Raw genomic sequence first — 19,837 nt, forward strand, 5'->3', positions numbered from 1 at the left:
AAGGGTACTGATCTTCCCTGTCCCCTGCTGAATAAAGATACGCTTTTGCGTGTGATCCACTTCAGTGGATTGCAGTTCCTGTTCGAATCTGTGTCTTTTCATTTGTGAAGACATAGAAAGTTCTTCAGTATAGGAGCCTGAAACTGGGTCTGTTGGTGCTTTTTTCGGCTCCGAAAACCCTGTTGTTTGTTTTTTCGGCTCCGAGGTAACCTTCCTCTTCTTTTGTGCCGAAAAATCTTGGCCTCTATGATCTTCGGCGCCACTGTCTCGGCGTCGATCCGTGTCGACACCGAACTCTCGGTGTCGATGCTTCTCTTTAGCACTCTCTCGGTCCCGAGGAGGCTGCGTGCCGGTGTCTCGACCGGAGTCGGACGATCTCGACACTGAATGGGCCTTTTTCGGTGCCGATTGTTGGTCACCGTGAATTTGGGTTGAGCCATCGCCGGTTGGCAGTGGCGTCCCCTGGGCCTTTTTGCCTTTTTTAATTTCTGATCTCGACGTCTTACTCACAGTTTTTGTATTGTCGAGTTCGTCGGAGTCTGAATCCTGGATGGAAAAGGATTCCTCCTGTTCCTCTTCTGTCTCGAACTGTCGATGCTCCTTTGGCGTGGACGCCATCTGCAGTCTTCTCGCTCGACGGTCGCGCAGAGTTTTTCGGGACCGGAACGCCCGACAGGCCTCACAGGATTCTTCGCTGTGCTCGGGTGACAGGCACAGGTTACAGACCGAGTGTTGGTCCGTATAAGGATATTTGTTGTGGCATTCAGGGCAGAATCGAAACGGGGTCCGTTCCATCGGCGTTGTTCTCCACGCGGTCGGGCCGACTAGGCCCCGACGGTGTGCCGAAATCTACCCCGAAGGGCACCGAAGCGCTTCGATGTTCAATGCGTTGTCGTATGTGTTTATCTCGAACCGGATCGCAACGATACCGTCGAAAATCTTCCGTTTTCAGCTATCTTTCCGTTCCGAAACTCGGAGCGACAGGAACACGTCCGAACCCGATGGCGGAAAGAAAACAATCGAAGATGGAGTCGACGCCCATGCGCAATGAGCACAGAAGGAGGAGTCACTCGGTCCAATGACTCGAAAACACTTCTTCGAAGAAAAACAACTTGTAACACTCCGACCCAACACCAGATGGCGAGCTATGCAGACCATGTGTATCTACAGCGACAGATGCCATCAAACGCAAGGAAAACACACAGGCAATCACACAAACAATTGGAAAGCAAGGTGAGTAGTAAACCCCTTTTAGGATTTTGTTTTTCATTACAAGAGATTTCACAAGCACAGCGCAAGTGCTGTGCAGGCGAAACCTAAAAATGACTGCCGGTGGCCCTCACCAGCAGCTGCCAGCTCAATTTAACCACCGCTCTCATGCCAGGATCACCTGTCACACACCAGCTGGACTTGTTAAAGGTCAGTCACATGGCTTGCTTGTTTCTTAAAGGTTGGTAGGGCTGATTCAGATCCAGTTATGTGTCGCCCAAAAAATTATAATAATGGGTACAGTCAAATATATATCAGGATCCCCTCTGAAAGTCCAGGGGACTGGGGTAGAATCAGTCTTATCAGCCTTGTGTCCTGCGCAGGAGGGTGAGAGGCCAAGCTCCCTCACATGTTTCATTGACTCCACTCCAGAACTGCACCATCAAGATAAAATTTAACTAAACATGAAAAAAAACATCACTAGTTGGGCCCACATTCAACTCAAGGAAGCTCTTGTTGCTACTGACAGACAACAGATGATTAAAGTCATCCAACTTAAACTCAGATCAGTGCAGTGAATGTTTCAGTCGAATGAGAGCCATACCCCTAATTCAATGTAAATATTTTGATAATTTACATTCAAAAAGCAACCAAAATATGTAATTTCCTCTTACTTTAAGAAAAAAGATGAGTAGGGACGTATTTATTTAGTTGATGAGTTTTTATATCATCTTATAAGTCACCATGCTGCCACCTCAGGGCACTGCCTGGTGGGAACAGTCCAAAAGACACAATCCCAGTTTCTAGGAATGTGGTGGCTGATCAGGTGCTGCAGTCCACAACGTAGCCTGATGGACATCAGGATTGGGGATTTGATTCCACTTGGGAAATGTCAAAACAGTTGGGCTAGAACATCTTAATGGAAATGAGGGCCCAGCTGCTGAGAAAGAGGGGGGAAGAGACAGTGATGTGCCTAGAGCCTGACCCTGCCTACAGCACGTGGTCTTCAACCATGTGTAGCATGGTTTGAATGAAAAGTCTGGCTTTTGGTCAAGCTTTGTGCACAGCCTGTGTTGAGTCAAGCTCTATTCCTACTGAACAAAAGAGACTCTTATGTATGCTTTCATTTCACCCTAGGCCACCATGTGGATAGAAGGCAGTCTCCGCATTTTAAGGCAATTCAATCAGAAATAATAAGTACGGGTTTCAAAAACCATTACCTTTCAGTAAAACACCAGGTCCATTTTAAATTACATGGTCTAGAGCAGTGTTCCCCAACCCTCGGGCTGCGGACCGGTGCCGGTCCGTGGATCAATCGGCACCGGGCCGCCCCACTGTGGCGGGCGGTATATGTTTGATCATTTTTCCGTGGCCCGCTTGTCACACAATAGGACAAGCGGGCCACGGAAAAATTATCAAACATTTACCGGTCCACGGCGATAAAAAGGTTGGACAACACTGGTCTAGAGAGAATGTTTTTTGCATTAAAGTTTCATTTATTGGTATGGAGATATGCTGTGTTACCATTCCACAGTGATGTAAACCATGATGTCAATGGAGAGGTGATATCTGACATCATTGATGATGTCATATGTGAAATCAAGTGTAAAAGCATAAGCAGTGCATTTGGTCAAGTTATGGCAAGTTATGGTTTAGCATTTATTGGCAATTTTCAGTGTTTTTTATAGTGAAATTATTTATACTTAACATCACATTAGCTGTGTATATAGTGAATATATAAAATAATGATTAGCACAGTTACGACAAGTGAGGGAAGTAGAAACCACAGGAGATGCCATCAAATGGGTGAATGTTTTTCTGGCTGACAGGAGTTTTCAAGTGTGAGAAGGTGCTCTGCATTCTGCTGTTCAATCCCTCCAGTGTGGAGTCCCACAAGGATCCTCCCATAGCCCCACACTTTTTAATTTGTACACTCGACCCCTTGCAGACATCATAACAGTCACATGCATATGCACATGATACTGAGATCATCATGGCTCTCACTGTTGAGGTAATCCACTCTTCCACTCTCCTTAAGACATGTCTTAATGAGGTCACAGATTGGATGGCTGCTTGCAGCCTGAAACTTGATGGCGACAAAACTGAGGTTCTTGTAGTAGGCAATACATGTCCAGGTGGATGCAACTATACTGGTCAAAACAACTAGGCAAATTACCTAAGCATGCCCAAGCAGTAAAAAGTTTGTTTTTTTGGATTGAAGAAAATCTTTCAATGGAAACACAAGCCTGAAAACTAGGGGGCTCAAGTTTTGGCGTTCTTTGATCCCTAAGATCTCTTAGATCCCTATATTTGCTCCCACAATCCACCAGGAGAGCAGTGGTGCAGTTGCTAATGAATTCACACTTAGACTATTGTAACTCCCTTTATCTAGATAGTCTGAAATTCATGATAAGAAGACTGCAAGTGGTTCAAAACGGCACAGCCAGAGTGTTGTCAAAATACCCAAACAGCAATCAGCCAGGCCGGGCCTGGCAGCACTGCACTGGCTGCCAGTGTCACAGGCTACTCGTCGTTTAGGACTAGGGCCAACTGGCACTGCAGAGTGATCTCAATTCTTGTAGGTTCTGCTTTGACCAAGGTAAGGGCGGCCCTTTCTGGTAGCCATGGTGCTTCTGACCATGGAACACCAAAGGCAGTCCGTGCCCTCCAGAAGGAGTCCCAGAGGAAAAAAACCCAAAGGGAAAATCCTCTATGGCTGGAACTCTCTGGAACAAAAAATAAGCAAAAATGTAAGTCTTCTAACAAGAAAACAAATACTGGAAAAAACTGGAACATGCAAGGGAAAAAAAGCTGGAGAAAAACAACCGGAGCGATGATCACCACCAAAGGAAGTGTTGCAGCGCAAGGAGAAGAAGAATCACTCTCCTTATATACTCTAAATCAGGAAATGAGAGACAGGTAGAAAAAATACACCATGTTGGATTGGGAAAGGACCATAGGAGAATATAGAGAAAGGCACCATTTTGGAAAAGGGTCCTAAAGCATGCAGGAGAAAAAGGGTAGAAGCAAGGCATACTGGGGAAAAAGAAGAACATGGCTTCTAATTGTAAAAAAGGAGAAAGAAAAGAAAAAAAAGAAAAGAACAGGCTGCACCAGGTAAGTGAGGGGTTGTGGGAAGGGGGTGACCACTCATAATTTAGAGGGCGCACCGCACCCAAAACTCTCTGAGGCCCAATGTCCACTTTAGGGCCTCATGCGAGAAAATACAAGACAGAAGAGGCGCAGCAGGTCGCGGCGTGACAGTAGGTCTCCCCTCCCCTGAGCCCTGGGTTTGTGCGGATACAAACGAAAAAAACGACAGATCAGAAGAGGGGGCGTGAACAGAAGAGGCATCTTTCCAAGAACATTCACTAAGAGGATAACCCTTCCAATGAATAAGATATTGGAGATGGTTTCGGAATATACGAGAATCACATATTTCTTGGACTTCATATTCGGGTTTGTCATTCACTAACAAAGGAGAAGGACAGGTGAATTGCCTATGAAAAGGGTCAGGCTTATAGGGCTTCAGTTGAGAGATATGAAATACTGGATTGATATTCCATGTTCGAGGTAAACGAAGACAGAAGGATACTGGATTAATCTTCTGAAGAATTGAAAAGAGTCCATAATAGCGGCAGTTGAACTTATTTTGTGACAGACAGAGAGGTAAAAATCTGGAAGAAAGGCAGACTTTATCATGGATTTGATAAGATGGGGCTTCACATCGTCTCTTGTCAGCCATCCTTTTCATTAGTTTTTTAGTAAACAAAAGTTTAGAACGTATAAGGCGTTGAATTCTACGTAAGTTTTGAGAAAAGGAGGTGATTGCAGGAAGTGTAGAAGAGTCTTTAGGATTAGCAGGAAAATACTTGTGATGAAAACCATATGAGCAGAAAAAAGGAGTGGTTTTGGAGGCACTATGTACTGTATTATTATATGAAAACTCAGCAATGGGTAAATACGCGGACCAGTTACTCTGAGTGGTATTGCAAAAACAGCGTAGGTATTTTTCGAGTGCTTGATTCAGGCGTTCCGTTTGCCCATTAGTTTGAGGATGAAATCCAGAAGATAAGGCTACCTCGATATTTAGGGTTTTACAGAAATGAAAAATGTGAAATGTATTGAGGGCCATGATCTGAAACAATAACTTGAGGGAGACTATCGGGACGAAAAATCTCTTGTATGAATATTTGACTTAATTCTTTGGATGTGGGTAGTTTCTTCAAGGCTGCAACAGGAGCCATTTTAGTAAATGAATCTACAGTCACCATTATAACTCGATTTTCTGGTGAGGGTGGTAATGAACACGTGAAATCGGTTGATACAGTATGCCAAGTGACTAGTGGAAAAGGTAAAGGTTGAAGTAGTCCAACAGGCTTAGTATGGGGTATTTTTGCTTGAGCACAGATGGGACAAGACACCACATAACTCTCAGTATCTTGCTTAAGTGTAGGCCACCAAAAAGAACGAAGGAGTAATTCCTGTGTGGCTGATACCATCATGACTGGCCACGGGGGAGTCATGACACATTTGTAGTGCTTTTCTTTGCACTATCTTAGAAGGCAGAAGTAACGCATCATTATGGTACTAGTACCCTTTACTCTTGGGTAATTTTGGATGTAGCTCTTTCATCTCTTGTTCTGAGAGGGTTGAGTACTCAGACCATACTTTATCAAGGAAAGACTGGACTAGACCAATAATTCTGTCTGGTTCAATGAGGTGTTGTGAAGGGGTATTAATATTTAAGAGTAGCGTCGAGACAGGGCATCTGCCAAGATATTTTGATAACCTGAAATATAGGTTAAAAAAAATCGAATTGGCTAAAAAAGAAATCCCAACTGGCTTGGCAATTGTTTTGACATTGAAAGTTTCATAGGTACTGTACATTTCGATGGTCTGTTCTCACTTCAAATGCTTCCTTAGAACCCATAAGGAATTTTCTCCACTCCTGACAGGTTGTTTTCAGAGCTAGATGTTCTCGTTCCAACACCTAATAATTTTGTTCAGAATCATACAGCACATGGGACAGATAAAATATCAGATGTTCTAGTCCGTCGTCGTCCTGCTTTTGTAATAATGCTGCCCCTGTAGCTCTTTCTGAAGCATCAGTGATACAATAAATGTTTTGCTGGTTTCCGGATGCCGTAGTATAGGAGCTTGTGTGAAAGCATGTTTTAGGTTTTGGAAGTCGCTTTCAGCCATATTTGTCCAAATGAAACCATTTCGTAAACTCTCTTTTTTAAGAATTTGTGTGATTTGGCTGTTTTGTTGAGCAAAGTCCGAAATAAATTGGTGATAAAAGTTGGCCAGTCCTAAAAAACACTGGGTTTCTTTGATTAACGAGGGGGATGGCCAATCTAGGATGGCTTGAACTTCCTCTGGATCCATGGAAATACCGACCTGACTAATGTGATATCCTAAATATTTTACCTCTGTTTTGTCAAATTCACATTTCTCAGGTTTACAGTAGAGTTGATGTTGCCTAAGTCTGTCTAGTACTTGCATTACATGTCTGGTGTGATGTTCGGGTTGTCTGGAATATATTAGGATATCATCTAAGTAGATTACTAGGGTGTGATTTAAAAGGTCAGAAAATAGGGAATCCATGAATCTCTGAAAAATAGAAGGGCCGTTGGTTAAACGAAAGGGCATTACCTTATAGTCGTAATGACCAAAAGGTGTACAAAAAGTGATCTTCCACTCATCACCTTCCTTAATTCTTAAAAGATGTTCTGCTCCACGATGGTCTAACTTTGAAAATATCTGTGCCCCTCTGACTGCTTTCAATATATCTTTGATGAGAGGTAGTGGATATCGGTCTTTTATAATAACATTATTTAATCCACGAAAGTCTATACAGGGACGTAGATCCATCGTCTTTTTGGGCACAAAGAAGAGGGGAGCCCCAGCAGGAGAAGATGGTGCAATAAGACCACTCTGTATATTTTCTTGTAGGTATTCATTGAGTATCTTTTTTTCAGGTTCCATAAGAGAGTACATTCCACCAAAAGGGACAACAGCTCCAGGTTCCAGGGGAATGGTACAATCATATTCTCCATGTGGAGGTAGATCTGGTTTTGTGTATTTTTGGAGAACATCTATATAATCCAGATAGTGGCTAGGTCCCCACTGAATAGACTTTATGGAACACCCTAATTCGGGTTTTGTTAATAACATTTTTTTTGGTGACCAATATGTTTTGGGGGCATAACAATGGTCTTGACAGAATTTTGAAGACGGAGAAATAGTTCTGGTATCCCAATTGATGTAAGCATTATTCCGTGTAACCCAGGGTATTCCTAGGATTATTGTATGATTAGGAGAGGAGATCAAATCAAGAGACATGTTCCTGATGTTTTCCAAAGTGTAGACATAGGGTAGGAATAGTACTGATGACAGGACCGGAAACTAATAAGGATCCGTTAATTGTATGAACCTGTTCTGGAATGTCCTTAGGTAGTTGTGGAATTCTTTGTTTCATGGCCCATGTTTCATCCAGATAAGATTCCACTGGCTCCACAGTCCAATAATGCCAATGCTCTTTCGTCCCAACCATCTGGCAACTGCAGTGTAACATGTAACAAAAACAGGGCAGTTGCATCTTCTTTGGAAGAACAAATTGGAGGTATCTCAGAGAATCCCGTCCCCTTCCTTCTCAAAGAGGACGGGAATTGACGTTTCCTGAGGGCTTCACAAGACGGACTGGGCAAGTACGAAGTAAGTGGCCAGCAGCTCCACAATAAAGACATAGGGGGTTATTCTAACTTTGGAGGAGGTGTTAATCCGTCCCAAAAGTGACGGAAAAGTGACGGATTTACCACCAGCCGTATTACGAGTCCATTATATCCTATGGAACTCGTAATACGGCTGGTGGTATATCCGTCACTTTACCATCACTTTTGGGACGGATTAACACTCCTCCAAAGTTAGAATAACCCCCATAATCCTTTTCTACTTCTATTTTCGCACTCACTAGCAGTGAGAGGGCCACGAACGGTGTCTATTTGCATTGGTTCCCCTTTTGTCGCTTCTCTCAATTCAGGTTGAGACTCTTCGGAACGATGGATGATGGTAAGAGGGTTCCCTGCAAGAGAAGGTCCACTGTTCTTTCTCTTTTCTAGACGGCGTTCCTGTAGACGATACTCTATGGAGAGCGCTAAATCCATCAAGCCTCGTAAATCTTCCACTCTAGCTGAATGTACTAGTTCGTCCTTTATCTCTTCTCGAAGGCCTCTACGAAACAGAGTCACAAGAGTACATTCTACCCATGTCGTCTCTGATGCCAGCTGTCCAAAAAGTGTTATATATTGTAGAACATCTTGGGTACCTTGCTGAATATCACATAAAGCTTGCTCGGCAGATGACTCCAATCCCAGGCATTCAAACATTTGTTTAAATGCAGCGACAAAAACTGAACAGTCAGACAGCACAGGGTAATTGGAGGCTACTAACGGAGTCGTCCAGGCCTAGGCAGGACCAGAAGGGGCACAGATTAAATATCCCACTTTTGTTTTATCTTGTGCAAATTGAGATGGTCGGAATGCAAAATAGACTGCCAGAGCATAGAGGAATTCTCGTAACTTGTTTGGATCTTCTGAAAAACATGGCGTATAAGCAGAGACAGTGGGGACATCTGTTGTTCGGGAAACCAAGGCTTGTTGTAAAGCAGCATTTTCATTTCCTAGTTGTTGCAGTTCCTGAGCTTGCTGTTGAATGGTTAATAGTAGACACTGGTTGGGATCTGCAGCAGCCGTTGAGGTATTCTCCATTTTGCTTGATGAAGTCTGGTTCTTTTGGCACTGCAATCTGTCACGAGCTACTCGTCGTTTATGACTCTGGCCAACTGGAACTGCAGATTGGTCTCAATTCTTGTAGGTTCTGCCTTGACCAAGGTAAGGGCGGCCCTTTCTGGTTGCCACGGTGCTGCTGATGATGGAACGCCAAAGGCAGTCCGTGCCCTCCCGAAGCAGTCCCAGAGGAAAAAAAACCAAAGGGAAAAGCCTTTATGGCTGGAATTCCCTGGAACAAAAAATAAGCAAAAAGTTAAGTATTCCAACAAGAAAACAAATACTGGGAGAAACTGGAACAGGCGAGGGAAAAAAGCTGGAGAAAAACAACTGGAGCGATGATCACCACCAAAGGAAGTGTTGCAGCACAAGGAGAACAAGAATCTCTTTCCTTATATACCCTAAAACAGGATATGACAGAAAGGAAGATTGAGAAAAGACCATAGGAGAATAAAGAGAAAGGCGGCATTTTGGAAAAGGGTCCTAAAGCATGCAGGGAAAAAAGGGTAGAAGCAAAGCATGCTGGGATAAAGAAGAACATGGCTTCTAATTGTAAAAAAGGAAAGAGAAAAAATGAGAAAGAAGAGAAAAGAAGAGAAAAAGAAGAAAAGAAGAGGCTGCACCAGGTAAGTGAAGGGTTGGGTTAGGGGGTGTCCACTCCTAATGTCGAGGGTGCGCCGCACCCAGAACTCGCCGAGGCCCAATGCCCACTTTAGGCCCTTGTGTAAGAAAATACAAGACAGAAGGGGGGGCGGTACGCCCGGCCACCGAGAATATGAACCGCGGCTCTAGCCGCACCCCAAGCCGATCGCTCTGCTGGGGTTGCGGCGGGCCGCAGCGTGACAGCAGGTCCAAGATAGAATCTATTTTAAGGTCCTGTGTATTGCACATAGGGCCTTTTATGGAAAAGGGCCTCCCATCAGTCGAAACCTACTTACCTCATTTGTCACCAGGCGAGCCCTCTGTTCAGGCAGTTTAAAACACCTATCAGTACCAAAGGCCAGGAAAGCAAGAAGCATCGGACACTCCTTTGCTCACCTGATACCCATATTGTGGAGCAGTCTTCCTCTCTCCCTCAGAAGTCAGGAATCAGAAAGATGCTTTAGGAAACTTTTAAAAACTCACCTTTTTAAAATGCTATGCAGAACCTCAAGATCGCCTGGGGAACTGTAGTGGTTGTTGCATTAGGGGCTAGGAAAGCCCGGTCAGGTAGCTATGCGCCATATAAAAATAACTACACTAAACAGTGATACCTGTCACTAAATTGTCACACACATTGGCAAAGCCAATAGGTTTGTGTAGCCTTTCAGTATTTTGGCTTTATCCATACCCGTTTTCTTTTGCCACAGTTTTATACCCTGAAACCGGTCCCAGGATACTTGTTTCTGGTTCAGGGGGGACCTAGCCTGGCAGTTTGGGCTGGACTGTTCCCATGAGGAACAGGGTCATGACTGATTTGCATATGACTGGGTCCAAACTGGGGTGGCATGGTGAGAAAAAGAACGATAGATTAAACTTAGATCTGTGACTTGGGGTGAGTGTTTGCATTGTTCAGCACTCCGTCCATCATCCTTTTGTGTTGCTAAAGTTGCCCTAAGTGGGAAGGGTATGCCCAGACGTGGGTCCCTTGCTCACTCCGCCATTGGATTCAAGCTAGCCTGGTTGATGAAGGGTGATACCCTGAAACCGGTCCAAAGATGCTTGTTTCTGGTTCAGGAAAGGCCTGGCAGTTCGAGCTGGACTGTTCCCATGAGGAACAGGGTTGACTGATTTGCATATGGCTGGGTCCAAACTGGGGTGGCATGGTGAGCAAAACAACAATGGATTAAACCCAAATCTGTGACTGGGGGTGAGTGTTTGATTTGTTCAGCACTCCGTCCATCATCCTTTTGTGTTGCTACAGTTTTTGCAAAACATTCATGTTGTGAAACTGCTGGGTCCTCATTAATCAAAAAAATATTGACTAAAAGCAAAATATATTTTGGTCTCAAAAAGTATACAATACCATTGCTATTTTGTATGTGAACGTACTCCTTGTGTAAGGGGCATACTACTGTCACTCACAAGGAAGTTAACCACTGGTTAAGGTGGGTTGACCCTTTGCCCTATGCTGTATGTTGTAGGTGGCGGAAGAAAAACATGGATGACACAATTTGAGACCAATCGATGAAGAGGACTGGCTGAAAACCCCTAGCAGTAAGTATATTGTACAGATGATCAATGATAGTAAAATCAGAAGGCCTGGCTGACCCTTCAGTGGTTCCCAAAGTGGGAAGCGCGGCTCCCTGGTGCGCCATCAAAACTAGCCAGGGGCGCCGCACACAGTTTGGGAACCACTAGCTGTAGTTTTATTGTGTCGGAACTGGAAATAGCTCAGTGGTTCCCAAACCGTGTGCGGCACCTGGCTAATTTTGATGGCGCACCAGGGAGCCGCGGCTCCCAGTTTGGGAACCACTGCCCGGACATACAAAATGGTCTATGCAAAAAAAATACCCCATATACTCTCTGCAGTATATGTGTGTTCTCAAGTATGATGTCAACCATTCAGCCTAGGATATCTTACAAAATCTGACTGAATACTTCTGAAGTAAGATACTTTGCGTTGAAAACCAAAAATGCGATGCAGATTATGCCAAAGACAAGAACAATAGACAACAGTGAATCAAGTACATGCCAAGGTTAGAATCATTCTATGGCTCTTAAAGGGACAATTTAAACAGATTGAAAAACAATAATGCAGTGAAGTTTTTCAAATCAAGTGTAGTTGTGAATGGAAAGCACATAGGGTAAGATGTAAAAATCATAGAACACTTGAAAGTCATTTATGAAAACCCCATATAAAAGAAAATGGATTTAGTGGAAATAAAAAAACAGTTTGGTTGATTAAAAAAACTTTATGCCAATTAAAAATATTGTTACATTAAAAAAGAGGATCAATGAAAGGGGGAAATTAAACAAATTTAAAATTGCCTGATAGACAGGGTTGGTGTACCCACCAAACAAACTGGGCCGGAAAACGTGTGAGGAAGTATGAACAGAAATGGAGAAAGTAGCTGTCGAAGAGGGAGCTCAGTGTGTAAAACATTAGAATAGCAAGTAAGAAAAAAGCTAAACATCATCCATTGACGGATGTGAAAGTAAAAAGAAGGATAAATGATAAATGCAAACCGTGAAAAAAGAAAGCCTATTTTCAAGACAAACAGCATTTACAGCTTTAAAAATTACATACAACATATAAAAGGCAATTTGGAAAAAAAAAGTTTTAGGAACTGGTTCTGCTGTAAGGTAAATGCCATCCATCTTCAATTTTGATAAGCAGTGAGGTAAAATTATTTCTCAGAACTGGTAATCTAGCAACTCATTTTTTAAGAAATCGTGTACATCCGCAATTCCATTAAATAAATTAGGCAGGGAGATGAGGCAAATAACAGAGGAGCCTCTGCAGAAAAACTGAGTGGGTGGGTCCAAGCGGTTTCACAGACTATACAGAGGCCCCCATGATCATCCTGGCCCTGCATCTGGGCACCTTGTATGCCCTACCATGGCATTTGAAACCTTGATGATCACAGAATGGGCGAATCCTAATTTTAGAAGAAAAACGCATTTCACAAATATATCACATTCTGAGCTAATGGAGGGGCACTATCTAGAGGCGCACAAACAACATGGAGTTGAATCGAGGTGCCAAGATAAACCTGTATTATACCAATGAGTATAGGCCTTACAGAAGGGGTGGTGTAAACTTCTTTGGCCACCTCGGAGACGGAAGTGAATGTGCACCAAGGCCCTCATTGGCTTTTTTAAACTATTCACACCAATAATGGTCAGGAAAAATGTGCAGTACTCACATTTTGGACAAATTAAATGATGAAATACTTATAATACAATTTTACAACATGATCCTAAACATTTTAAAGTTTCGGATGGAAATCTCCTGTGTTCACATTTGAAATAAAAAAATGTAGATGCCACTGAGCAGCACAACAAGCCATTTCTCATAAATAATTTGTTAGCTGTAGCCCTACGTTTCATTCACATCGAATTAGGTGGAATATTGCAGAATGTACCGCAGATATCTCTATACTCGGAGTATCTGTATACCGATGCGAAGCTCAACATAATTTTACAAACGAATAAAATATAGATATTCGTACCTTACAACTACTGATACGGATTCAAGTCTAGATGTTATGTAGGCTTTTGTGACTTCTGGCGCATAGGTGTCTAACAGATGAGGTTCTGTTGATTTAACAAAAGGCACTGACGCTACCATCCTCTGCCACAAGGTTAGTAGGTAGTGGACGCTGTTTGGAGCAAATTCCCAGTGCTGAAAAAAAGTAAAGTAAAACTTTTTTTTTTTTTTTTATCTAAATGTAAAATTATGCTAACAGATTTACAGGCATATAGTTTGAATGGAATGGTGCAAAAACAGAGAAACTGCTTAGAATGTGCTCTTCATATTCACATAACAGACGCTAGTAAAATAATTTATAATCAGCTTTTTACTGGTTTTAGTGCAGAAAATGAAAGTGTGCGATTCGAACATGCAAACGAAACTTCAAAACAATCCAGTTAGAATGGGTTATCAGACAATATTTATACACATTCGCTGATAAACTGGTCAATGCGCATTTCAACACATTCTTCCCTATCAGGTGGCCGTACTGGTCAAAAGGCCATTGCTCTTATAGTTTATTAACAAGATGTTATAGGCTTTGATCACTCACTTCCCCCTCTCTGCTTCTTCCTTATGTTCCTTCCTCTACAACTGCTATTCCCATGCTCATTTAGAATTGTGCAGAAACCTTATAAACATGTTAGTCAGATTTGTGCTTATTTCTACAGATTGTCAGTCATCCGTTAATAATGCCCTACAAAAGTATGATAATATTGCTGTACCGCATGAAAGTAACATGCAAGATTTTCACTGACATAAGATTTTTGGAAAGTTAAGTAATCTTAATGCAAGGTATTTAACATCTGCTGGCTTAATAACCCTAAAATTCGGTGAAATATTTTCCTCCCGATAGCGTTATTAAATTCTTGTCTCAGACTATCACACTACTTTTAACGTGGGGTTGTGTATGCCAAAGCCAGAAGAAAAAACACTCACATTTAATGACAGTTTTTGCCACGGCTATTTTTGCAAATGTCAAATACAAACCTATTCACCTACCTTAATCAAATTCTCCTAGTTAGAAGGAATTCTTTTCATATTTTACCACAATAGTTAAAGTTCTACCTGCTGCCACACTAATAAGTTTAATTCACTAAAACACAACTGTTTGACGTGATGTTGAGTCAGGTAAAGGACACAAACAAAGGACTCTACCTGGGGAACTAGCTTCAAAACAGATCCCAAATCAGGACCCCTCTTCTCAGGGAGAGGATTCTACCTTATTGGAGGGTAGTGAGCCTGCAGAGCTTGGGCCTTACCACCCAGAGCTCTTGGCACAGGGGGACCCTCCAGGGAAGATCTGTGCCCAGGGGCAGAGAGCCTGTCCACTCTTGAAGGCCTGAGGCAGCAAGCTGCACAGTAAGAGCTAGGAAGTGTCAGTGGTACCCACAACGTTTATTGGGAGGAAGGGGGTCCTGTACATGAAGGCCAGAGACCTCAAACCTGGTCCAACCAGAAGGGTGGTAGTGCCCCAGCAGTTCAGAGAATTTCCCCTCATTTTAGCCCAAGGCATTCCCCTAGTTGGGCATCTGGGACAAAATAAAAATTGGAGTAGGTTAGCTAACCACTTTTATTGTCCAAGAATGCCCCAAAAAGTGAAGGCCTTTTGCCAGTCCTGCACTACCTGCCAAGCCAGAGGCAAAGCAGGTGGAACTTAAAGACCCCCTTAATGCTACCTCCTGTGGTTGGGGTACCGTCTGAAAGGGTAGGGGTCGACATTGTTGCCTCCTTGACCCTCAAACAACTTCAGGCCAGATACATACTAGTGGATCATGCCACTAGATATCCTGAGGCTAATCCCCTTAGAACCATTACTGCACCTGCAGTTGCCAAAGCTCTCCTGGGTATTTTTACCAAGTAGGGTTTCCTAAGGAGGTAGTATCAGACAGGGGTTCAAACTTCATGTCTGCATACTAAAACACATCTGGAAGTAATGTGGGGTGACCTGTAAGTTTACCACCCCATACCATCCTCAAATAAATGGGCTAGATGAAAGGTTCAACCAAACCCTAGAAGGCATGACTGGGGGTCTCCCTGAAAAAACTCAGAAGAAGATGGGAGGTCCTGCTTCCTTGCCTGCTGTTTGCCTACAGGAAGTGCCACAAAAGGGAGTAGGTTTCTCTCCATTTGAACTTTTGTTTGGGCACACCACTAGGGTACCACTAAGACTTGGAGGGAAGGCTGGGAGAAGCTTCTCAAATAGCCCAAGCAGACAGCGTGGACTATGTACTTGGACTACTTTCCAGAATGGTTGAGCACATAGAGAAAGCCAGCAAAAATCTTCAGACCAGCCAGGAGCTGCAAATGCTGTGGTATGACCAGAAAGCTGCTATGGTTCAAATCAAATCAAATCATTAACATTTATAAAGCGCGCTACTCACCCGTGCGGGTCTCAAGGCGCTAGGGGAAAAAGGGGGGGGTTATCGCTGTTCGAACAGCCAGGTCTTTAGGAGTCTCCGGAAAGCGGAGTGGTCCTGAGGCTGGTGGGGAGGGAGTTCCAGGTCTTGGCCGCCAGGAAGGAGAAAGATCTCCCACCCGCCGTGGAGCGGCGGATGCGAGGGACAGCAGCGAGTGCGAGGCCAGAGGAGCGGAGGAGGCGGGTGGGGACATAGAAGCTGAGGCGTCTGTTGAGGTATTCCGGTCCCTTGTCGTAGAGGGCTTTGTGTGCGTGGGTGAGAAGTCGGAAGGTGATCCTTTTGCTGACAGGGAGCCAATGCAGGTGTCTCAGGTATGCGGAGATGTGGCTGCTGCGGGGTATGTCGAGGATGAGGCGGGCCGAGGCGTTTTGAATGCGTTGCAGGCGATTTTGGAGTTTGGCTGTGGTCCCGGCGTAGAGGGTGTTGCCGTAGTCCAGGCGGCTCGTGACGAGGGCGTGGGTCACGGTTTTTCTGGTGTCGGCGGGAATCCAGCGGAAGATCTTGCGGAGCATGCGGAGGGTGAGGAAGCAGGCGGAGGACACGGCGTTGACTTGCTTGGTCATGGTGAGAAGAGGGTCCAAGATGAAGCCGAGGTTGCGGGCGTGGTCTGTGGGGGTCGGTGCGGTGCCGAGGGCCGTGGGCCACCAGGAGTCGTCCCAGGCGGACGGGGTGTTGCCGAGGATGAGGACTTCCGTTTTTTCAGAGTTCAGCTTTAGGCGGCTGAGCCTCATCCAATCTGCGACGTCCTTCATACCCTCTTGTAGGTTGGTCTTGGCGCTGGCGGGGTCCTTGGTGAGGGAGAGTATAAGTTGGGTGTCGTCGGCGTAGGAGGTGATGATAATGTCGTGCTTGCGTACGATGTTGGCGAGGGGGCACATGTAGACATTGAAGAGTGTCGGGCTGAGTGATGAGCCTTGGGGTACGCCGCAGATGATCTCGGTGGGTTCTGAGCGAAACGGAGGGAGGTAAACTCTTTGGGAACGGTTTGAGAGGAAGGAGGCGATCCAGTCCAGGGCCTGGCCTTGGATCCCGGTGGAGCGGAGGCGGGTGATTAGGGTGCGGTGACAGACGGTGTCAAAGGCAGCCGAGAGGTCGAGCAGAATGAGGGCGACTGTTTCACCGTTGTCCATCAGGGTTCTGATGTCGTCAGTGACTGAGATGAGGGCGGTTTCAGTGCTGTGGTTGGTTCGGAATCCGGTTTGTGAGGGGTCGAGCAGGTTGTTGTCTTCCAGGAAGGTGGTCAGCTGTTTGTTGACGGTCTTCTCTATTACTTTGGCTGGGAAAGGCAGAAGAGAGATGGGGCGGAAGTTTTTTAGGTCGCTTGGGTCAGCCGTAGGTTTCTTTAGTAGGGCGTTGACTTCGGCGTGTTTCCAGCATTCGGGGAAGGTAGCAGAAGAAAAAGAAGAGTTGATGACGGTCTGGAGGTGCGGGGCGATGATGTCGTCGGCTTTGTTAAAGATGAAGTGCGGGCAGGGGTCCGAAGGGGCGGTTGAGTTCCAACCAGGGCAGAAAGTGTGAGTGTTGGAGCCTGTTGCTCCAAGGGCTCTCCAAAACAAGTGGTCTGGGCCCTACCCCATTCTTGAAAAGAAAGGGAGGTCACTAACTTAGTTGACCAAGGCAGTTGCAAAAACCCCAAAAGAATCATTGTCAACCGCCTAAAACCCTACTATGAGAGAACTAATTTGACCATGCTCATGGCCGCCCTGTCCCCTGCACCAAAGAACCTGCTGTGCCCTAATTGTCCTCCACGCTTGCGTCCTCAAAAGTCCAAGGGGACCTCCAGGATTCACGTCTGAACTTACCTGTGCAGTCCTCTTCCAAGTGGTCCCTCGAAGTGACCCTGCACCAGCTATAGAGACTTTTCCCCACTGCTCCTGCCGGAACCAGGAGCCGCCCAAACTTTTTCCAGCTGGCACAGAGTGCCCGCCGATAACCTTAACCAACCTGAAAAAGAGGAACTTGGTAAACCAACTGTGTGATTTTTAAAGGTTATCCTCTATTGATTCCTATGGTGCACAATTACACGCAGAAAGACTATTTTTATTAAACTTCAAAAATTCATATCTCGAAAAGTACTGAACCATTTCTAATGATCTTGGTTTTTAAACTGATGTAAAAATCTGCAGTATTTTTATAAATTGGTCTTGAGTTATTCCTTTAAGCGTGTGAGTTGCAAGACTAATGCTGTGAGTATTGTAAATGCTGTGCACTTCCCCAGGGTTGGCCTAACTGCTCGACCAAGATACCATACAAATTAGAGCATTAGGTGGTCTAGTTTTTACTTCTGTAAACCAAGGTGTGGTTGCCTGGACTTCCTGCACAGTGTGCCAACCTTTGCACACTACAGAAAGAGCCAGTCTGGTCTGGATATCCCCTGAAAAGCCAGATGTCCTCAACCAAGCATGGCACCTCAAGGCCACCTTCGGTGAAACCGATCTACCAAGTGAGTCAGTTGTATCCAGCCCACATCCTGTCGTGAACTTCGCTGCGCCCCTCCCATTAGCAACAGGCTGGGAGAGAATGGCCTGGGCCTCCTCCGGGACCTGTGGCACCACCTGTGCAACTGTGTCCCATAAAGTATTGGTGTAGCAGCCCAAAAGGCATGTTGTGTTTAGACTGGAGGAAGAGAATATTATTTTCCTAAAATGATAGAGTCTTTTGGATTGCCTGGAGTGCAGAAGGGAATGCACCTGGGAATGTAGAGGTCTGGATAACCAATCTCTGAGGCGTTGGGAGTTGCGTCAGGAACACTGGGTCATGAGGCGCTGATCTATGGCAGCGGGTGACTGTCCTATTAACAGGAGCCCCTCTACTGGGTCTGGACCAAGTCCCCAATAGGTTATCAGTGAGGACTTCATTGAAGGACAAAAGGGGCTCAGAAGAGGAAGCCAGGGCTGCAGGACCTCAGTAAGGAGATTAGTCCTGATGGCCACAGAAGGCAGCTCGAGGTTCAGGACCTTGGCTGCTTACCTCACCAAACTGGAATAAGATGCTCCCTTCTCCATAGCCATGGTAGTGGGAGAAGCCAAGCCAGTGTCCGGGGAAGTACCCAGACCACTGGCTTCACCCAGGTCCAAAGCCTAGTCCATAGTGTCATCAAGTTGGTATTGTAAAGGTTCCAGCGACCCCTCCAAACTGACACCATACCCTAACCCTTAAGATAAGGGTCAGGATCCGACCTAGGGAGCATGGTCCCCGTCAAAGTCGGAATCGGCATCGCACCCCACCGGTCCGGCTCCTTGTTGGAGTCAACAATGAGAATAGGATCACGCAAACCATGGGCACGGGCAGCATCAGGAGCATCGACATCAGAACCATCATTGGGGAAGGTCGAGATGGCACGACTGATGCTGGTTCGGATCTGGGAACTGATCCCTGAGTGCCCTCCAGAGCTGATGCTGCCGGGGCAGAACTCGAGGGGGGCCCTGATGACACTACAGGCGCTCCAGCAGATTCAGACTGTCCAAAGATAAGGTGCATAGCCTTGTGGAACTCATATAGTTGGGCAGTGGAGGCTCCGGCTCCCGGCAAACTCTGAGAGGCGCAGAGCTGACCCAGAACTAGGCTCTGAGGATGGAGGCCTAGAGCGACGATGGTCCTTTTCCTGCAATCACGTCAGCCGACCAATGGGGCGAAGATGATTAATGTTTGCTCTTCTTTGATTTCTTCTTATGCTTACTTGAATGTCCTGAGGACTTGGAGTGGGACGATGAAGAGTGTGGGCTTTGCGACCGGTCTCAGGACCTTCCTCGCGACTGAGAGCAGGAGTGATGCAGATGCAGAGCCCCAGGCTGTAAGCAGCTTTAGGAACTGATACCTCAAAGCTTTTGGATTCATGGCCCGGCACTCAGAGCACGACTTCGGGTCGTGGTCGGCCTTCAAACATCAAGGACACAAGAGGTTCCGATCCGTCACATACATCATCCGATGACAGGGGTCAACAAGGTTTGAAACCGGTATTCTGTGACGACATCTCAATGCACCAGTGTCTCAAAAAGACGAAAATAAATTCCAGTCAAAATATTACTGTAGAGGTAGCTTTTCTTCAGATCTGCGATAAGGCTGACACAAAAGGAAAAGAACTGACGACAGCGCACCGGGTGGCGCCTATATAGGCCCCAGGACATCATATCAGGCGCACGCTATGCCAACAACGGACGCACAGCTGACTAATGCCACCTGACGGCATGCAGGGGAAAATCTCCAGACCCACACTGACTCCTGGGCAGAATTCTAAGGTAAGG

The 19,837-nt window shown here is 45.4% G+C and overlaps 1 protein-coding gene across 2 annotated transcripts in view; it reads right to left on the bottom strand.

The window, feature by feature from the left end:
* RANBP17 (RAN binding protein 17) overlaps positions 1-19,837 on the bottom strand; it is a 1,172,021-nt gene that overhangs the window by 951,271 nt on the left and 200,913 nt on the right. For both annotated transcript variants that reach the window (XM_069199335.1, XM_069199333.1), the window contains exon 11: positions 13,154-13,326. In XM_069199335.1, coding sequence (XP_069055436.1) covers positions 13,154-13,326 — 173 coding nt within the window. The remainder of the gene's footprint in view (positions 1-13,153; positions 13,327-19,837) is intronic.

Source organism: Pleurodeles waltl, chromosome 7, assembly GCF_031143425.1.
Source record: "Pleurodeles waltl isolate 20211129_DDA chromosome 7, aPleWal1.hap1.20221129, whole genome shotgun sequence".
In the NCBI taxonomy this organism is placed as follows: Eukaryota; Metazoa; Chordata; class Amphibia; order Caudata; family Salamandridae; genus Pleurodeles; species Pleurodeles waltl.